The sequence below is a fragment of the Terrapene carolina genome, unplaced genomic scaffold (assembly GCF_002925995.2).
Source record: "Terrapene carolina triunguis isolate 2854851 unplaced genomic scaffold, T_m_triunguis-2.0 Scaffold58, whole genome shotgun sequence".
Taxonomy (NCBI): Eukaryota; Metazoa; Chordata; order Testudines; family Emydidae; genus Terrapene; species Terrapene triunguis.
Genome location: NW_020664409.1, coordinates 73,068,776 through 73,090,455, shown reverse-complemented (window position 1 = coordinate 73,090,455; position 21,680 = coordinate 73,068,776). Strand labels below are relative to the sequence as shown.

Genomic DNA, 21,680 nt, shown 5'->3' with positions numbered 1-21,680 from the left:
AGTAATTTCCTGTCTATCTTATAGGAAGAATGGCAATTATCATACTGCTGGATTATATGAAATATAAATTTGAGGGAGTGTTGTCATTATCAGTTTCCAGAATACTACTACTACTACTTTAAAAAGCAAAACACCGACAATAATAAATAATAATAATAATAATGAAAGTTTGTGCTACTTGGGTCACTGAGATGTTTATCATTTACACTTCATGAAATCAGTGGAAAGGCTTCTATTGACTTCAATGCCCATTGAACTGGTGCCAAGAGAGGTGTGTTCAGAGTACAGGAGTGGGATCCAGGAACTGTGGAGGTCTCATACTTACTGGCAATTGCTCCATGTGTAGCTTTGGGCAAGTCACTTAAACTTTTCATCTCAGTGTTTGCATCTGTAAAATCGGGGTGTACCTGGGCAGCCACCTAGCCATTTCCTGATTGCCCCCTCATGGCTGGTGAAGGCTCTTCTGCAGCCTGCCTCTGGTTCCCCTCTTTAGAGCCCCTTAAGCTTTAATATAGGCTTGTGGCTAACACACTAAAACACACACTCACACACCACATCTGGGATTGGTTAAATAATAGAAACCACTCAAGATAGTCCTCAAAATAAAGTCCATCCTTGCAACCTAAAAGTTCATACTCAGCTCAGGCTTGTCTGCCGCACACAGAACTCTTCTTCTATCCCAACCTGCTCTTCATGAAGCTGACACTTCTATGCCTTCATAGCGAGAGCTCAACATTCTGGTTCTGGCTTCCTTCTCCCATCAACATCTCCCCTCTTCTGAGAGAAGGCAGCATGTATAGTACCTAGGCTTAAAAGGCCAGAATGCTCCATTACAGGGGGTTATAATACCTACCTGCCTTACAGAAATGTTGAGAGGATGAATGAATGTTTTGAAATGATTGCAAAGAGTACTGTTAATTCCATAGTTCATCTTCATATACCCATTATATCTGACCATAGTGAATCATGTGATAGGGTGCAATGAATAAATAGGGTTGCTAACTCAGTGGATCAGATCACTTGGATCCAGACTGAGTTGTCTGTCTCTGGTAACTGAGCTTTGGCTGGAAGCAAAAAACATAATTTTAAAAATTCTGGGGTGTTGAGGGAGCTTCAGGCTGCAGATTATGGGTTGAACCATGTCCTTTGTAGTTGGAGAAGGCCAGCAGGGAAGTACAGCCTAACTCATGGTGGAGATTATCATCCCCTCCCTCTAGGAAGAAAGGATTTTGGCTTCCTTTAAGAAAACAATTGTTAGGGCTCTACTGAAGAAACCATCCATTGCTTTGGACCATCTTAACTATCATTCTGAATCAAACATCCCTTTTTTGGGAGAGCTCATTGGAAAAAGTGTTGACCTTTTAGGTCATGCTGCAAGACTGGTCTCTTGGGTATTCAGGTAGAGAGGTGCACTGAAAGATTTGAGGTGGTTGACTGTGGGATATTAGTATGGCAAGTATTCGTTAGTAGTAGTATAGTTAATATTAACTGCCAAATGAGCTATTTGGGATATAAAGTAGACTGTTCTATGAAGTGGCTTTGGGCTGAAGAGTCTCTTGTAATGATTTTTGTCCATATATTTCTGAATTTTTGACAGATAGAGATCATAAGCCTTTGGCTAGTCTATGGCATGTCTGAATGGTCCAATGGGACAAAAAGATTTCTATGGACAATCAAATAGGTATGGTGCAAGGATTTAAACTAAAAAGATGTCATTTTATAAGTCGTGTGTGCAAATGTGACTACTTTTTTAACCATCTAATCTGGCAAAAACTCTTTCTTGTATTATATTGAACTTTTGTTTGATTTAGTGCCCCAGTGCTGTTTTCAAGATCTAAAACCTCTGATTTTTCCCATGCTGCTCAGACTCAATTATCATCACACACGCAATTTGTATCATGTCACTTTTCTTTATTTCTATACCTTGAAATAAGTAACTAAGGAAAGACACCAAAGCAAAGAGTAAACACGAGTTAAACATATATGTCGATGCCTTCTGAAGGAAAAAGGCATTAAAGGTTCAAAACAATAGGCCCCATAGCTTTTTCCTGACTGTCAGTAAAATATTTTGGGATAGTCTCTCTGCTGGATACAACAGAGCAGGAGTGTTGTCAAGGAGCTGGTTATGGGTCCCTGATTCTCTGTCTCCCCAGCTTCTATGCTGCCCTAACTTATTCATGCTTGGTATGCTCTCCTAGGGTTAGCAATGTTATGTGGCTCATAACAGAGTGAGAACTATTTGATTGAACTGAAACAGGTAAACAGACTGTGGCAAATTTATTACAAGATCACAGCATAAACTGGTGTCTACTGCATCTTGTGATTCCCACCATAAACGTACTGGGAGTTGCTTAGGCTTTTTCATTATCTCCATTACAATTATCAATTTGAAACTTACCCCCAACACCAGGGTTAAGTACAGTAACTCCTCACTTAAAGTCGTCCCAGTTAATGTTGTTTCGATGTTAAGTTACTGATCAATTTGGGAACATGCTCGTTTAAAGTTGTGAAATGCTCCCTTCTAACCTCGTAGTTTGGCAGCCACCTGTTTTGTCCACTGCTTTCAGGAAGAGCAGCCCGTTGCAGCTAGCTGGTGGGGGCTTGGAACCTGGGTGGCCCAGCAGCCCCCCCCATCAGCTCCCCACTCCCCTAAGTTCTCTGTGTAGCAGCTGTCCCTTCCCCCACTGCCATGTGCTGCTCCTGCCCTCTGCCTTGGAGCTGCTCCCAGAGCCTCCTGCTTGCTGTATGGAGGAAGAGGGGGGCTAATGTCAGGGTGTCTCCCCCTCCCCTCTGCTCCTGCACCACGCTTACCCCATCTTCCATAGAGCAGGGGGGACAGACGACAGAGGGAGGGAGCTTCTAGGCAGTAGCTTCCATCTCATGTCTCAGCAAGCTGATTTAATTAACAAGACAGTGTACTTAAGCCTGGGATCAGCTACCTAAAGGGGAAATACGCATTTTTTCTCTCACACACAGGGTGTGTGTCTCTGTCTGCCCTCCCTCCTTTCCTGCTGCCTTGTAGAGTGTTGTGAGAGTTAACCCTTGAGGGCTCAGTCAATTGCTAGTTCATTCAGTGGTAAGGCATTCCCTGGGAAATATCCCAACTTCTGACTCCTCCACCTCAACCAAGCTTCACAATCATCATCACCGTGTACAGTATTAAATTGTTTGTTTAAAACGTATACTGCGCGTGTGTGTGTGTGTATGTATGTATATGTGCATATATATATATTTAATATAGTCTTTTGTCTGGTGAAAAAAATTTCCCTGGAACCTAACCCCCTCATTTACATTAATTCTTATGGGGAAATTGGATTCGCTTAACATCGTTTCGCTTAAAGTCGCATTTTTCAGGAACATAACTACAACGTTAAGTGAGGAGTTCTGTAGCTGTTACACCGGGTCTGTAGTTTTCACCTTCGTAGTAATATGCTTTAGTAGACTTGGTGTACTCAAAGAACAGTGAGCTGCCAAGCACCATGGTAGTAGTATTCTGTATTGCCATATTGGATTCCCATATTTCTTTTGCAAATTAAGAGGGAAGAAGTAGTCCTAGCCCCCTGGGGAGTGGGGGATGACTCATGTCATGCATAGGGCCCTGCAGATCTCCGCGGAACATGTTTCCTGATCATGGATGGATGCATATCCAAATTTTATATTTAGAGCCCTGCAAATCTGCAGATATCTGCAAATTTTGTATCCGTGCAGGGCTCTAGTCATGCAACAGAAATTCCTCCTGAAACCAGAGAATCAGAGAACAGGGTTGAGGAGCTCCAAAGAGAATTGGCTGTGTGATGCAACTTTTATTTATGCTCTACAGGATAACAAAGTAGAAGAATTCATCAATTCCCCACTTCATTCAGTTCTGATAATCAGTTATGAGATGTTGCTGCGCACCTTGGACCAAATTCAGACTATAGAATTTAACCTCCTAATCTGCGATGAGGGGCATCGTTTGAAAAACAGCTCCATTAAGACAACTACAGCCCTCATCAGTCTGTCCTGTGAGAGAAGAATTATCCTGACTGGTCAGTATATTACAAATAGCCTATTTTATAGCTAGATGAAAAGAGCTAACTTTGGTGGGTATGTGAAAGAAAGTTGCAAGTTATACAAGTATGAAAATTTTGGCAACATTATCAGATATATTGTTTTTATAGTGTTTTTATAGAAATCAGCATAAACTCTGGTGAGTCAAGTGTAAAAGTATAATTAGGCAGGCTAAAAAGGAATTTGAAGAGAAACTAGAAAAAGACACAAAAACAAAGAGTAAAAGTTTTGTAAATACATCAGAAGCAGGAAGCATATCAGTGGGGCCAATGGACAGTCATTGTGATAAAGGTGCAAGCAAGAAAGACAAGGCTGTTTGCATCAGTTTTCACTGCAGAGGATCTGAGGGAGATTCCCACACCTGAGCCATTCTTGTTAGATGACAATTCAGAGGAACTGTCTCACATTGAGGTGTAAATAGAGAAGGTTTTGGAACAAGTTGATAAATTAAACAGTAATAAGTCACAAGGACCAGATGGAATTCTGAAAGAATTCAGATATGAAATTGCAGAACTACTGGGGTGGGGCTGGGGATGAGAGGTTTGGGGTGTGTGGGGGGGCTCAGGGCTGTGGCAGAGGGTTAGGTGCAGACTGTGAGGGCTCTGGATAGGGGTGAAGGCTCTGGGGTGGTGCCAGGGATTAAGGGTTTGGGGTGCGGGAGGGTGTGGGCTCTGGGATGGGGCAGGGGATGAGGGATTTGGGGTGCAGGCTGCCCCGGGGCTGCGGTGGGGAGAGAGGACTCCCCCCAGCCCTCTCTCGCTTCAGCAGCTCGGGGCAGGGGAGAGGTGCCTCTCCCCAGCTGTGGCAACTTTGGTGGGGCTGGGCTGGGCCGAGGGAGGGGCTGCTCTCCCGGCAGCTCCGGCGGGCCTGGACCCGGCTGGGCCAAGGGAGAGGCTACTCTCCCCGGGCCGTGGCAGGTCCATGCTGGGGCCGGTGGGGAGGAGCGCCTCTCCCTGCCGCAGCCCTGAGCCCCTGCGCGGGGCTTAATAGTCGGCCGCACGGCCACACAGCTTAGAGGGAATTTTAGGCCTGCACCAATGAAACTAAATCAGTTTCATCACCTTTTTACTTATATCATACAACTTTTTTGTGTTGACAAGACCCGGGCTCTGATCCCTAGCTGGAAACATTGCTCTGCCTCTGGGTGATTTAACCATTGGAACAAACTAGCAAGGGAAGTGATGGATTCTCCATCTCTTGATGTCTTTACATCAAAGATATGCTTTGGTCAAACACAAGTTATTAGGGTCAATACAGGGGTCAGACCAGATGATCTAATGGTCCCATGTAGCCTTAAAATCCATGAAACTATTAATCTATTAATGTTGCATTCTGTTGACTTCTGGTTGATACCTGGAGCAACATTGATTACATATCAGAAAGACCTCCATTTAGACCATCTAAGTTTGGAGGGACTATCATTGCATAATAGGACCTTAGCAGGAGGGAGAATTAAAATTAAAAGAAGATTTAAAAAATATTTCTGGTTTCTTAGTTATTTTGTATTGTGCTAAAGTTAAACTGTCATCCTGGAGAGAAGCCCTTGTACTATATTGTGAACAGTTATAACCCAGCTTGTTGCAGGAGATACTGCTGCATTTGTTCAAAATAAGAATAATCTTGCAAATGAAGCTACAGTCTTCACTCTTTTTTTCCCTAGGAACAGAAAATCTGAAGCAGAACAAATAGTTCTTCGAGTGCTGGTCCATATGTGTATTCCATGTGTGGGTACACATGCGCTCCAAGTGCCTAAGACCAGAGATTTTTTGGCAAGTAGTTTCCATTTATCCGTGCCTATACAGCTGTTCCTCTTGCTCCATGCTCAGGGTATAAAGGGCAGTGCGGACCAATGCCTTTTCAGTTCCTTCTCCCCACCACATGGCCTGAGTCAGAATTCTCTGTCCGAAGCTATTTTCACATCATCTTTCAAAAATCTGTAAATATAATTATATAGTTTTAGTATTTTTAATCTTTTAGTGTTTTTATTCTCTAGTTAATATAGTTCAGTTTTTCCGCACCTCAGGGATCCTTTCCGTGAGGAGAAAGACTATGTCCAGAGGCTTAAGAACTATATCTCCTGGCCCTTTTCCTTCATGATCAGCGATGAACACTAGTGCTACCTTTACTGCCTTGGGGAGGCTCACATCTCTGCCAAATGCAGCATCTGCAGCTCCTTCCTTCCCCAAACCTGTGAAGGATGAGAGCTTCGACTGAGGAAATACTTCATGGAGAAGGCCATGAGACCCCAGTTGGATCCAAGCTGGGAAGACTCTCTCTGTACATCAGCCTCAGACTACAAGTAGTGCCTCTCTGAACACAAGCTCAGAAACAGGGACCAGAGCTGTGAACCCAAAGAAGTAACTGCCTTAGCCTCTCACGAGAGTAAAGGGGATGCTCATAAACACAAGGACAGATCCCCCTCCAGATCTGCTCCTAAAAAAAGGATGCCTTCCCTACTCCATCCAAGTTGAGTGCATCCTTACACATGGGTTGTAGCAACTGAAGTTAACTTGAACCTCCCAAACATGAGGATAAGGTGTGAAGGAGAGAGGTACTGACAGAGCCTATCAGGCTCTGGGTTCTAGGTGGTCAGGCTTAGTGGTTGGAGAGTGGTCAAGAATAGGTACCAAAGGTTGAAGCCAGACGTAGAGCCGGGACCAGGCTGAGGGCAGTGCTGAAACCAGGGTCCAGGGACAAGCTGTGGCTCAGAACCAGGATCAAGAGCAGGCTGGAAGCCTGGGGAGTCTGTAACACAATGAGGCAATAGGAGGTTTCCTAGCCAAGTAGTGCTGTTGCACAGATTAACTAGCAGCTCTGGCAATCAGGATGAAATGTGTGTGCATGGGGGTGATCTGACTGAGGCCCTTCCCAGGGATTGGCTGCCTCAGTGTGCCTGAGAGATGAGTCACTGGTGGGGTGAGTCATTGTAGCTGAGCATGCAGCCCTGATCTGGTTGTGGGTTTGCCTCACAATTCCAAGTATGGCTGCAGCTCATAAGCCAAAGGATAGGCACCTGCCGACACCAACTGGGAGCTCCAGGTTATAGTCCTCCCTCAATGATGAAGGCAAACCAGTAGCTAGGCCCTCTCTTCAAGCTGCAGTGGATGCGGCTGGTACAGCGTCTAGAGCTATAGCTGTGGTGATACTTATGAGGTGTGAATCTTGGCTCCACTCTTCAGAGTTCCCAGGGAGATCCAGAATACCACTGAGGACTTCCTCTTTGACAAGTCTAATCTCTTCAACAAAAAGACTGACATGTCTTTGCACTCACTAAAGACTCCAGGAGAACTGTCCACTCCCTGGGCTTTTATACCCTGGCCCTGAAGAGAAAACACCAGAAACAGGTAAATAAGCCAAGATTTTTTCCTCAGCTGTTTTATCTCCAGCACCCTTATGAGCCACCATGTAAATGTCAAAGGGTACAAAGACCTAGATATACTGCTTCCTCCACCTGAACCACAGCTGCTCAGCCTCACCCACAAACCAGGGGTTACTTTTGATGGGACGCTTAAGAACCATGTACCTCTATTGATGCCATTCCCTACTGCCTCCCAAACTTTTGATGGGTGCCTCATCCTTTTGCTCACGACTGGAGGGCAGTAACAACAAACAAGTGAGTATTGAGATCATCCACTCCGGCTACACCATTGAGTTTCTCTCTCCTCCTCTGCATAAATCCCTTCCCCAGCCCGTCTTCAGAGACCATTCTCACAAGGAGCTCCTCTGTCTGGATGTGGATACTCTCCTACACCACAGGGCTACAGAGGAAGTGCCACCTCAATATCCAGGGAAAGGATTCTACTCCCAATATTTCATAGATCCCAAGAAAAAAGGAGGATGGAGATCCATTCTTGACCTACATCAGCTGAATATCTTTATTTGCAAATCCAAATTCTGCATGGTCATGCTGGCATCAATAATCCCCTCCCTGGAGAAGAGCACATGGTTTGAGGCTCCCGATATGAAAGGTGCTTATTTTCATGGGGACATTCATCCAACCCACAGAAGGTTCCTCAGATTTCTGGTAGAACAAGAGTACTACCTGTTCAGAGTCCTCCCATTCATGCTGGCGACAGTGCCCAGGGTCCTCATGAAGATCCTCTCAGTAGTGGCAGCCCAGATGAGACAGAACAGCTGTACGATTTTCCTGTACCTGGACACTTGACTCCTAATGGGCAGATCCAATCAGGAGGTCCAGTTGGCAACCCTATCCTTACTCCGTCTTCTGGCATGGGAGTCTGTGTAAACAAAAAATAATCTACATTGACTCCTGCAAAAATCATGGGCTTTATAAGAGCGACCCTAGTCTCAGCCTCAGCAAAGGTCTACCTCCCTGTGGACAGATTCCAGGCCACGAACCGCCTGATAAGTCAAATCACCCTCAAACTTCAAACCACAGTCAAGGTCCAATCTTTCCCTGCCAGGCCACATGGCTTCATGTACCTGTGTAACACTGTTCACCAGGCTTTACCTTCATTGTCTACAGGACTGGCTCAAGTCTATTTACTCACCAAACAGAGACAGCATGAATACAAGGTAACAATCCCCGCCAAGGTTACAGCTTCTCTTGTATGGTGAATGAACCTGGAACAAATGTCAGAGTCCCTTTCCTTCCATCCAGACCCAATGCAACCATAACTGTGGACACATCCCTCACAGATACACAGTCCATGTGGACTGGACACAAGGCATGTTGACTCCCCGAGAGGCCAAGATGCATATCAATCTCCTAGAATTAAGGACTGTCTGCCTAGCCTGTAATGCAGTGTTTAATTTGTGCCAGCCCCAGCACCTCTGGGCTTGCCACGTCAGTTATGAAAGAAAAAAAATTGCTTGAGCCCCAGCACCTCTTTCATTACAAATTAAGCATTTCTGCTTAGGCCTCCACCCAGACTCCTCCCATACAGTCCCATAATATGTAGATAATTTCAGACAACATGATGACCTTCTGTATAACAAACACGGTGGAGTGAAATCTCTTCTCCCTGTAAAGGCAGTCAATTTATGGAACTGGTGCAGCAGGAAACCACATCATGGTCTCAGCAACATACCTGACAGGTGTGCAGAACTCTCTGGTGGACAAAATTAGGACACCATTCCATCCTGAATGAAATCTTCACCTGGTGAGGAATGCCATCTTGGGACCTGTTGCCTCCCAGATGAACAAGAACTTCAACCTAACCTGCTCCAGAGCAGCATTAAGCTGGGACTTGCGGGGTGGTGCCCTTTTATTGTCTTGGACAGACCACTTGAGATACACCTTTCATTCCATCCCACCGCTACTACAGTTTTTGTGAAAGATTCATCACAACAAAGCTTGAGTCATTCTTGTCACACCTAACTGGCCTAGACAAATCTAGTTTCCCAGATCTTTTACCCATTTTCTCATCAGTATCTGAACCTTCTCGAATTGTTAACTCAGTAAGATCAAACATGCCAACTCAGATCCTCTTCATCTCACAGCCTGGTTTTTGGATGGGTGTCAGACCTAGAGCATCCATGTTCAGAGGCTGTTCAGACTACACCTCTACCTCAATATAACGCTGTCCTCGGGAGCCAAAAAATCTTACCGCGTTATAGGTGAAACCGCGTTATATCGAACTTGCTTTGATCTTCTGGAAAGCGCAGCCCCGCCCCCCCGAGCACTGCTTTACCATGTTATATCAGAATTCGTGTTATATTGGGTCGGATTATATAGGGGTATAGGTGTATTCCCAATCAAAGCAGAAATGCTCCATCAGAAAATTCTGTCTAGCTAAATAGAGACGTTTCTCTACTTGGATACAACAGGACCAGTTGTCCCCAGAAAAAGTAGATATTTGTGCTATGTCAGACTATTTCCTCATTCTCAAGACATCGGGTCTTCCTTTTAGCTCCCTTTGGGTCCATTTAGCAGCAACCAGTGCCTTTCATCCTTTGGTAGAACCATAAAATTATAGAAGTTTAGGACTGGAAGGGACCTCAATAGGTCATCTAGTCCAGTCCCCTGCATTCAAGGCAGGACTAACTAATAACTAGACTGTTCCTGACAGGTGTTTGTCTAACCTGCTCTTAAAAACGTCCAATGACAGATTCCACATCCTCCCTAGGCAATTTGTTCTAGTGCTTAACTATCCTGATAGTTAGGAAGTTTTTCCTAATGTCCAACCTAATCTTTCCTTACTGCAATTTAAGCCCATTGCTGCTTGTCCTATCCTCAGAGGTTAAGGCAAACAATTTTTCATTGTCCCCTTTCTAACAATCTTGTATGTACTTGAAAACTGTTATGTCCCCCCTCAGTATTCTCTTCTACAGACTAAACAAACCCAGTTTTTTCAATTTTTCCTCATAGGTCATGTTTTCTAGGCCTTTAATATTTTTTGTTGCTCTCCTCTGGACTTTCCCCAATTTATCCATTCTTTCCTGAAATGTGGTGCACAGAATTGAAAGGCTAAATTATATTTTTACTCACCCAAAAGAGTCAGATCCCTGAAAGATCGCATTAGGACCTTCTCCCCTGGCGAGAAACCAGCACTGCAATGAGATCTCCATCTTGTACTCCAAATACTTACCAGATCACGCTTTGAACTGTTAGCCATGTGTTCCATGTCCCACCTGTCCATGAAGGTCTCCTTCCTAGTCGCCATCACATCAACTAGAAGGGTGAGTGAACTGGGAGCACTTGTGGATGACCTGCCATATACCACATTTCAAAGGGAGAAGGTTTCCCTTTGCCTCCTCCTGAAAATCATGCCTAAGATAATTTCTGAGTTACAAATAAATTGGCCTATTCACCTACTGGTATTCTTTTCAAAAACTCATGCTTCCAATGAGGAGAAGAGACTTCTCTCTCTCAATGTCAAGCAGGCTTTAGTGTTATATCTAAAAAGAACTAAACCAGTTAGGAAAATGCCTAGACTATTTGTCGCTATAGCAGACTGATTGATTGCAGGGACAAGCATTATCTGCTCAGAGACTCTCGCAGTGGGTCTCTGGCTATATCATTTTTTTATCATCAGCTGGTGCGTATTCCTCCCCCAGTGGGGGTAAGGGCCTATTCCGCTAGAGCACAGGCAACCTCAATAACATCTCTTCAAGAAGCACTTATACTGGACATATAAAAGGCAGCAATCTGAAATTCTGTCCATACTTTATGGAACATTATCCTTTAATTCAGGCCTCTTCTGCAGATGCAACTGTTGGGACAGCAGTATTATACACTATATACCAGCTGCATTCTTGTACCTCCTCCTGTTTGAATACTGCTTATCAATCAACAACGTGTGGAATACACATAGGGACCACCACTTGAAGAAATTGAGGTTACTTAGCTGTAACTGGAGGTTCTTTGAGATGTGTGGTCCCAATCTGTATTCCACTACATGTCAGTCTTCCCTCTGTTTCAAATCCTATCTGATTCGGGGTAAGAGAAGGAACTGGAGAGGTGTCAGTCTGTACCACCCCTTAAACTCTCAGTGTGGTGCATGAGGGGAGCAACTGTGCTGGCATGAACTAACGGACACTACCTGATAAAAATCTCTTGTCCCAGGAGCATTGAACACGTGTACCCAAGTGTGAAATACAGATAGAGACCACACATCTCAAAGAACCTCCAGTTACAGGTAAGTAACTGTCATATTTCTTCAAAATGGAAAAAGAAAAGAGCTAAATAAGAAAACAAGGCAAAACAAGATTACAAATTCATGACTAGTTGAGTCACAATAACTAGATATACAATCTAATCAGTCAGGATACAATAGTTAGTTAAGAACTTCAACGTTCTTACTATTATTGTCAACTTTAAACTCTGTTGTATTCAGCAATCATACTTACTATCAATTTCAAGAAAAAAACTCTTAAATGTGTAAAAGTACATACTGAATTATTTTTTCTTCACCTAGGCACTCCAATTCAAAATGACCTGCAAGAATTTTACGCATTAATAGAGTTTGTAAATCCAGGAATACTTGGTTCTTTGTCCACATACAGAAAAATATATGAGGAGCCTATTATTCGGTTCAGAGAGCCTTCAGCAACAAAGGTACATCATTTAAAAACAAGAATCTAGTCATAGAAATATAATTCATAAGGAGAGTTAGAAAATTCATCTTCTAGAGAGTCAGATGTAATTTAGACTGTTTTTCTTCTTTAATGCATAAACTATGGCTGAGATTTTTCAAACAAGCCCGATTCCCTTGGGCTCCTCTGAAAATTCCAGTATCAAAACATAAGTAAGTTCATGTAATACTCACAGCGTGATTTCTCTGGGCATTTCTTTCTTTTATGTCAGACAAGGTGGGTGAGGTAATATCTTTTATTGGACCAACTTCTGTTAGGCCTTGTCTACCCTGGCAAATTACTGTGCAGTAAAGCAGCTTTCTGCGATGTAACTCCCGAGGAGTACACACTGCCAAGCCACTTAGTGCGCAGAAACTCCTCAGTTGCAGTGTTACAAAAAAACCCACCTCGACGAGAGTCGTAACGCTTACAGCACAGATGCTCCTGCACTGCATTGTGAGTGTAAACACATCAATTGCTTTCAGTGCTGTAATTGGCCTCCAGAAGTGTCCCATAATCCCGCAAGTGGCCACTCTGCTCATTGTTTTGAACTCTGGCTGTCTGCCCTGAAGGCATGCACCTCTTTCCCGTTTCTGACAGCCCTGCATGCTGTGCTGATCTGCTCCAGAACACACAGCAAACCATTATTGTGGAATGCTCGTGCTGTTGAACACAGAGGCGTGTGTGTGAGAGAGAGAGAGTGCTGTGCAGAGAGCTGGTGAGGGAGGCGGGGGCTGATGTCGGGGTTTCCCCCTCTCTCCCTGCCTCAGGACTGGTTGCTTCCTGCCACTATGTGAACTTACAAGACAGCATGCTGACACACTCTCTGTCCCCCAAAACACAGTCTCTCCCCACCCCATGCCCCATATACACACACACACACTCCCTGTCTCTCACACTACCCCCTCCACTTCATTTGAAAAGCGGCTGGCAATGTAGTAGGATGCCCATGGAACAACGGGATTGGGAAGCCTGCATCATGTGATGCTGTGCCTGCCCCATGAGGCATTGCGAACCCTTCCCAAAGAACCCTGCGGCCAGTTGCACAGTGGGATAGCTACCACAATGCACTGCTCTCTTTGCTGTTGCAAGAGCTGCTAATGTGGATGCGCTCCACTGTTACAAGGAGCACAGTGTGGACATGCAACAGTGGTTTAATTCCAGCGCCTTAATAAAAATGGTATAACTTGGTGCACAAAAACTCTGCAGTGTAGACATACCCTTAGTGTGAGAGACAAGCTTTTGAACTACTCAGAGGTCTTCCTCAGGTCTGGGAAAGGTACTCAGTGTCACAGCTAAATAAGAGATCAAACAGATAAAATATGTGCTAACTACTTGCGCTAAACTATGGGACCATTCAAGGTGAAATGGCCCGTTAACACCCCTGTAGTCATAGGACAAAAAGAGGAGTTAGTGGGTTGCAGATTGTTGTAATAAGCCAGTTTGCCTCTTATAATAAAACACTGGATTTATGGCTTATTGCAACAATATTTACTTTGCCATGAGTGCAGGTGACTGGACTAGTTGAGTTCTTGAGGTCCCTTCTAGTCCTGCGGTTCTATGAATCTATATTTACATGTGACACGCTGAGTACCTTTCCCAGACCTAAGGAAGAGCTCTGTGGTTGTGTCTACACAGCAATGTAAGCCTAGGGTTAGTGGGACTTGAGTTAGCTGACCTGTGTCAGGGAACCCTGGGCTTGAGTGTCTACATTCCATTTTTTTACCCTAGGTTAAGAATTTTCTGACCAGTGCTAGAACCTAGGGCTCTGGCATCCACACTGCAGTGCACAGACCCAAGTCAAAGTAAACATATCCCAAAGTGCCTAGAGCCCCCTCATCCCCAGTGTTAACACTTCTAGCCCTAGGAATGTGGTGCACTGTGGGAAAACCCTACTGCTCATTCTGTTTCCTAAATGTGGTGGTGCTATTGATGGGACTCAGGTGCCCATAAACCGCATAATTAGCTCCTTTGGTGACTGTCTCAATAGAATGATGGCAGTTTGAGAAGGCTTTATACTGAATTACCATCTAATCTGAAACTTGGGCTCTCCAGCTCTAGGCTAAGTTACATTTACAGAAAAATGCCCATGTGCATCTGTTCTGAGGATAGTCTCTAGGGCAATCAAATTATTAAAATGAAACTGCAATTCTTAATGGGATGTACAATGAAGGGGTTTTTGTTTGGTTGGTTTTTTATTTATTTTTGTCTTTGTTTTGAAGTTTGACATAAAATGAAGGTATCAGAGTAAAAACACAAACTCACACCTCAGCCTGGCTGTTGCCGGCTGCGGAGCGGTGAAGTGCACCCCCAGGGCTTGGGGTGCAGTGTGCTTCAACCACCCCCGGGGATCACTTATCTCTGCCCCTACCGCACCCCAGGAGGCAGGGATAAGGGATCCTCAGAAGGCTGCAGGGAAGTTTTGGGGCTGGTTCCCATTCACCGCCCTCAGTGCATGCAGCCCAGGTATCCCTGCACATGCAGGGAGGGTAGGAGGGGCCAAGATAGCACAGTGGGGACCAAGCACCACCCTGCAGGGAGGGGGAGTGCCTGAGGTCCCAGTTCTGCATAGTCAGGGGAAGGATGACTTGCAACATCCCTGCAGCCAGGAGCCATCTCCCACCTGTCAGCTTTGCTCCCTGCTCTGGGCGAGCTCCATGTAGCAGAGAGGAGGAGCCAGAGTAAGAAGGGGAAGTATGTTCAGCCAGGCAGTAATGGTACTTCTGGCTGCTGTATTGGCTGCCTGCAGTGCTGCTTCTCTCCCTCCAGGAACTCTGGGATACATCAGAGGACTTCCGTGCTCTGAATCAAGCCGGGGCCACATGCACACAGGAAAGCAGTAGGACTTGGACCCTAGGTCCCAGCTTAACACAAGCTCAAACCCTCCAGCCCTGGGACCCTGTGTCTGAACCCTAGGTTATCAAATTGCAGTGTGGATGCAAGGGGGGTTTGACTCGAGCTCGGGTTCAGACCCAGGCTTAAATTGTTGTGTTGACATACCCTGTGTAGTTCAAAAGCTTGTCTCTCTCACCAATGGAACGTGGTCCAGTAAAAGATACTACCTCACCTACCTTGTCTCTTTAATATCCTGGGACTGACATGGCTACAACACCACTTTTTTTCGTGTGTCAGACTCTATGACCCCAATTCCGTGTTTTCCAGCCTGGAACATAGGACCGAGGGGGTACCAAACTAGTTGGGTGGGGAAGGCATTGTAATTTGGTCTAGGGCAGCTGTGGTAACACAGACTTCTCAGCCTCCTATTTGAAATTAGAGTTAAATGCTGTTATTTAATCAACTGTATTGGAATTATTTAACTTTTTAAGGTTTATATAATGTTGAGTTTTTAGAACACCTGTTTTATTGAATAATTAGTTTGTGGATTATTGATTAGATAATGATCTTAGATGGTAGAAACAATGAATCTAAACAATTGGTTATCCCCCGGGGGAGGGATAGCTCAGTGGTTTGAGCATTGGCCTGCTAAACCCAGGGTTGTGAGTTCAATCCTTGAGGGGGCCACTTGGGGATCTGGGGCAAAATCAGTACTTGGTCCTGCTAGTGAAGGCAGGGGGCTGGACTCGATGACCTTTCAAGGTCCCTTCCAGTTCTAGGAGATGGGATATCTCCATTAATTTATTTATTTATTTAATTTAATTTATTCACTCCAATTAATTGAAGGGCTCCACATATAATCTTGTTCTACCACTGTCCAAATGGCTACAACATTTCTTTCCTTCTAGGTGCTGCATAAATTTGTCCTGACAAACCCCACAAAAATGGTCACTTTCATGTCATCTTCCATCTCCTCAGCCTGTTCACCTGCCATTGTAGCAGTCTGGCAGGAAGGGGACTGTGTGATTGGCTGGAGAAGGGAGAGGGCATATAGTGACATGAGGGGAAGAAGGGGGATGAAGCACTTGGAGGGATTGAATGGAGATCTAATTCTTCACTTCTGCAGTTCTGAGGAGCTTCTCATGGCAGTTGTCTTCCTCTGCTACTTTGTGAAGGAGTGGAGCTTCTGGCACGGTTTGGGAGTCTGGTCTACACTACAGACCTATATCAGTGTAACTATGTTGCTCAGGGGTGTGAAAAATCCACACCCTGGAGCAACGTAGTTATACCAACATAACCCCCCATGTAGACAGTGCTATGTCGGTGGGAGAACTTCTCCCACCAACATAGCTACCGCCTCTCATGGAGATGGATTAATTCTCTCCTGTCAGTGTGGAGCATTTTCATTAAAGTTCTACAGTGGTTTATTTGGTAGTTTGTTCCAGTTGGTGTAAATGTGCCTATGCAGCATTTTAAGTGTAGATATGCTCTGAGATGGCAGTCATTTCCTTTACTCTCCCTAAGGGCATGTCTTCACTAGTAACGTTAAAGCGCTGCTTCAGCAGCGCTTTAACGTGGCTGTGTAGTCACGGCACCAGCACTGGGAGAGAGCTCTCCCAGCGCTATGAAAAATCCATCTCCACGAGGGGAATAGCTACCAACGCTGGGAGTGTGGCTCACAGCACTGGTGCACTGTCTACAGTGGCACTTTACAGGGGTGAAACTTGCAGCGCTCAGGGGTGTGTTTTTTCACGCCCCTGAGCGAGAAAGTTGCAGCGCTGTAAAGTGCCAGTGTAGACAAGCCCTGAGACACTGTTTCAACTCCTGCCACTGTCTGCCCATTCCACATTTTAGGAGCTGTACAAATTGCGATATGATGCCATTCATATATCACTTCAGCACAGTTCTGTAGAATTCAGTGCAGCTTTGCTGCATAAATCAGGAACCTTGCCACATAATTTGAGTCTATAGTGACTCGTAGTGCATTAGCTCTTGCCTAGGTTAAGAGTTTAAAAACTCCTATGACAAACCAAATACATTGATATTAATTGAGAAAGAACTAATCATTAAAACCCTGTGTCAGAAAGTGGTATCATACATATAAACTGTGTTCACTACTACCTGATTAAGAATCATATAGCAAAGAATTGTGATATAACTGAACATGCTTGTGAAGTCATATCTAAACCTCTGTTTGTTATATTAGGAAGAAAAGGAGTTAGGAGAGAAAAGAGCAGCAGAACTCACTCGCCTAACTGGACTGTTTATTCTTAGAAGAACACAAGAGATCATAAACAAATTTCTCCCACCGAAAAAGGAGAGCATACTTTTCTGCCGACCAACAGCCTTGCAGCTTGAACTCTATAGAAAACTGCTTAGTTCTCGAGTCATTAGATCCTGCCTACAAGGAGTACTAGAAAACAGTCCTCATCTGATATGTATAGGAGCTTTGAAAAAACTCTGCAACCATCCCTGTCTTCTGTTTAAAGCCATAAAGGTATTTACTATATTTTAATTCAACACAAATAATTAGACATTCCTACACAATAAAAGTCATTAAAATGAGTTACTGTTAAAAACTGTATCAGTGAAGTTCCACAAATGTCCTCCCAAAATTATATGCTTTAGAGCTTTCAAAAAAACCTAAACATTAGAAAGTCAAAAGAACAGGAGTACTTGTGGCACCTTAGAGACTAACAAACTCTGAAACCTGTCATTAGAAAGTCAGTTCTGTCAGTTTCATTAGGGTGGTGGTATTAAGTACTTCCAGCATTTCTGCTGTAATTTGATCATTTTCCACCACTTTTCAGCTTTTTGACTGCAGTTTGTACTTCTGACATTTCTTGAACTGATGTTATTGTCAAGTTGATCAGGTTAACGTGCTTAATCAAAATCTGGTACTAGGTGAGGTTGGGTCTATTGAGGACATATTTTAAATGCTCTGCTCATCTGTTTTTCTGTTCTACCTCAAGTGTAAACATTTTTCTATCTTTGCTTTTTACTGGCCCGTGTCCTGTTCTGAAATTTCCACACAGTGTTTTAGTCACTTGGAAAACAGCTCTGTGGTTTCCTATCATAGCAGCAGCTTCAGTGTCAACTGCTAGGTCTTCAATATATCTCCACATCTTTCTTTGCATTGCTTTTCACTGCTTTGCTTTCTTATACTTCTCTGTCTTTTCCAGTTGTTTGTTTGGTCTTAGCCTTCAGGACTTTCCCTTTCAGTACTTTCCATATGCCACATCCAGTTCTTGCTCTGTCTGTGTTGATTTCCATCTACAACTGCTGCAGCTTGAATCACATTGTCTCTGAGCACTGCCTATTTTTCTTCAGGTCCAGTCAGTGTCTCATCTTCCTCTGCCATTGGTGATGCCTCAAATCTGTTCCTTAGTTCAAGTTAGAATTTCTTGCAGAAAAAAAGGCTGGATTCAGGCCCAAGCGATCCAGTGTAGATCAGATATTCATACTAAGGACCATCACAGAAGAATGTACAATGGCATGCTCTCCTCTTCATCAATTTAATTGATTTTTCAAAAGGCATTTGACAGCCTGCAAAGACAGATGTACATTCATAGAATTGTAGGACTGGAAGGGACCTCCCGAGATCATCTAGTCCAGTCCCCTGCATTTAAGGCAGGACTAAGTATTATCTAGACCATCCCTGATAGGTGTTTGTCTAACCTGCTCTTAAAAATCTCCAATGACAGAGATTCCACAATCTCCCTAGGCAATTTGTTCCGATGCTTCAGGAAGTTTTTCCTAATGTCCAACCTAAACCTCCCTTGCTGCAATTTAAGCCCATTGCTTCTTGTCCTATCCTCAGAAGTTAAGAAGAACAATTTTTCTCCCTCCTCCTTGTAACCACATTTTATGTACTTGAAAACTGTTATCATGTCCCCTCTGTCTTCTTTTCTAGACTAAACAAACCCATTTTTTTTTTCAATCTTCCTGCATAGGTCATGTTTTCTAGACCTTTAATCATTTTTGTTATTCTTCTCTGGACTTTCTCCAATTTGTCCACATCTTTCCTAAAATGTGGCACCCAGGACTGGACACAATACTCCAGTTGAGGCTGTATCAGTGCAGAGTAGAGTGGAAGAATTACTTCTTGTGTCTTGCTTACAACACCCCTGCTATAACATCTCAGAACGATGTTTGCTTTTTTGCAACAGTGTTACACTGTTGATTCATATTTAGCTTATCATCAACTATGACCCCCAGAACCCTTTCCACAATATTCCTTCCAAGGCAGTCATTTCCCATTATGTATGTGTGCAACTGATTGTTCTTTCCTTAGTGGGTTACTTTGCATTTGTCCTTATTGAATTTCATCCTATTTACTTCAGACCATTTCTCCATTTCAGTTTGAATTTTAATCCTATCCTCCAAAGCACTTGCAACCCCTCCCAGATTGGTATCATCTGCAAACTTTATCAGTGTACTCTCTATGCTGTTATCTAAATAATTGATGGAAAATATTGAACTGAACTGAACTCAGGACCAATCCCTGTGTGACCCCACTCAATATCCCCTTCCAGCTTGATACTGAACCAGTGATAACTATTCTCTGGGAACCGTTTTCCAACCAGTTATGCACATACTTTATAGTAGCTGTGTCACCAGGGTCCCAGGGGTAGGGGAGCACGCTGAGATCGCTCAATTAGGGAAAACTGCAAAGAATGAGGCAGACAATCCCCCAAACTGGTGGTTATTCTAATACTTGGATTCATGAAGTCAGCAGCAAAACAGCTTCCACAATGCCTTTCTGGTTACCCAAAAGCCAAAAACACAGTTCCCTTAAAGCAACCCAGCCTTTAGGCTCCCACCCAGACAGCCAAGTCAAATATGATGAGGATTACTGAAAATCTTGTTCATAATATAAAAAGTTCTACCAATCCCAAAGGATCGGACACATAACCCTCCAGGTTAATGAATATTTCAGATCTTACCCAAATACATGCTTACGGCCAATTCTTATTAACTAAACTAAAATTTATTTAAAAAGAAAAGAGAGAGAGTATCAGTTAAAAGATCCTGACTCCAGGTCTCATCCTTGACTCAGGCGTCCAGCTTCTGACTCGAGCTCTGACCTGGGCTCCTATTGCTGGCTACCAGCTCCTGCTCTAACCATTATGCATGACATCATGCCTCCAATACACACGACTGCCCATGTCCCACTCTATGAAAATTTGAGCAGCGCAAAAAACACGAACAATAAGGGAATTAGAACTGACACAGCGAGCATGGATCTTACGAAGGCCAGTAACTCTCTGACAGAGCTAGTGGAAGCTCTGCAGACTTTGCAGGCCCAGGTTTCCACCCTGTAGGTGCAGAACATGGGCCTGCAAGCTCAAGGCGCGTCGCCTTCAACTCCAACCCTTACTCCCTGTGAGCCCAGGCTCAGGCAGGGGGACTGCCTGACAAGTTCAATGACAATCATGACAAATTTTGTGGGTTCCTAAAACCGTGTCAGCACCTATTTCTGCTATGCCCATAGTTGTACCTAACTGACCAAGTCTGAGTGGGATTGATTATCAGCCTGTTAGCTTTCAAGGCCCTAGCTTGGGCCTTTCCACTCCTGGAAAAATCAAGCCCGCTTCTGGGACAATTTGAGGACTTTGATCAAGCTCTGGCAGTGATCTTCAATGACGTAAGTCACGATCCTACAGATGAATCTGCTTCAGGTGTTGCGGCAGGACGCCAACCAGTTGTAAATATGCAGTGGAGTTCTGATGCTCAGTAGTAGACACCATGTCATTTCTGGCTTGGCCTAAACAGCAGTATTAAAGATGAACCGGCATGGATGGAATCCCTGTCCAGCATGGATGCCTTAGTCAACCTATGTATCAAGGTTGATGACCACCTGACCAACCCCCACCATCCTGGCTCCCGCTAGCCCTGACAGCTCTGGCCCCCTTCTCCACTAGTCCCTTCTCCATAGCCCGAACCCCTGCAAATCAATCAGGTATGGCACTGCCTCTGGCATGGAGAAGAATCAACACGAGACATCAGGCCTATACCTACACTGTGGGGAACTGTGTTGCTTTGGATCAAGCTGACTTGCCAAAATCCGCTTCTGCGCCCTGGTCAGGAAATGCCAAGCCCCAGCCCCTGATAGGAGGATCCCCTCTCTCCAGAAGTCTGCACCAATGTTTGTCCACCGGTTTCTTGTTGATGGCCAATCAGCATTCAACACATACCCAACTTTCTCTTCAGCTCTGGCACACTTCAATACCTGATACCAACCAACCCAGTGGACTCTGGTGACTCAGGCAATTTTATGGAACTGGAGTTTGCCCAAGCACACAAGATCTCCACACAGTGCAAGGACTACCCCAAGTTAGTGGAGTCCATAGATGGGTCATTCCATTTATCAGGACTGGTCATCCACCAGATGGCTCCCTTAGAGGTAACTGCACTTTGAGGCCATTGAGAAATCCTCTAGTTTGGGCACTGCATTTGTTAGTTGTCCTTGGCATCTCCTGGCTCATCTCCCATGACCCGCGCATCTGCTGGTGGACACACACAGTACACTTTGACTTCCCATTTTGCTGACAGTCCTGTTTCCCAAGAGCTGACCCAGGACCAGCAACTCTTTGTGGCTTACTTGGTCCTCCAGAGAATTCAAAAATGCGAAGAGAGGATCCAAAGGTGACCCTGACAACCCCCATAATGGCTCCCAGGATTCTTATTAAATATCAACACTATGCCAATGTGTTAATGAAAGAAAGCCAACACCCTGTCACCCCATTATAGCTACA

At 44.4% G+C, this 21,680-nt stretch overlaps 1 protein-coding gene across 2 annotated transcripts in view; it reads left to right on the top strand.

Annotated features, from left to right (window-relative positions):
- The window catches only part of RAD54B (RAD54 homolog B), a 124,900-nt gene that overhangs the window by 86,266 nt on the left and 16,954 nt on the right, over positions 1-21,680 (top strand). For both annotated transcript variants that reach the window (XM_024201966.2, XM_024201975.2), the window contains 3 exons: positions 3,821-4,028; positions 11,931-12,070; positions 17,129-17,419. In XM_024201966.2, the coding sequence (XP_024057734.2) occupies positions 3,821-4,028; positions 11,931-12,070; positions 17,129-17,419 (639 nt within the window). The remainder of the gene's footprint in view (positions 1-3,820; positions 4,029-11,930; positions 12,071-17,128; positions 17,420-21,680) is intronic.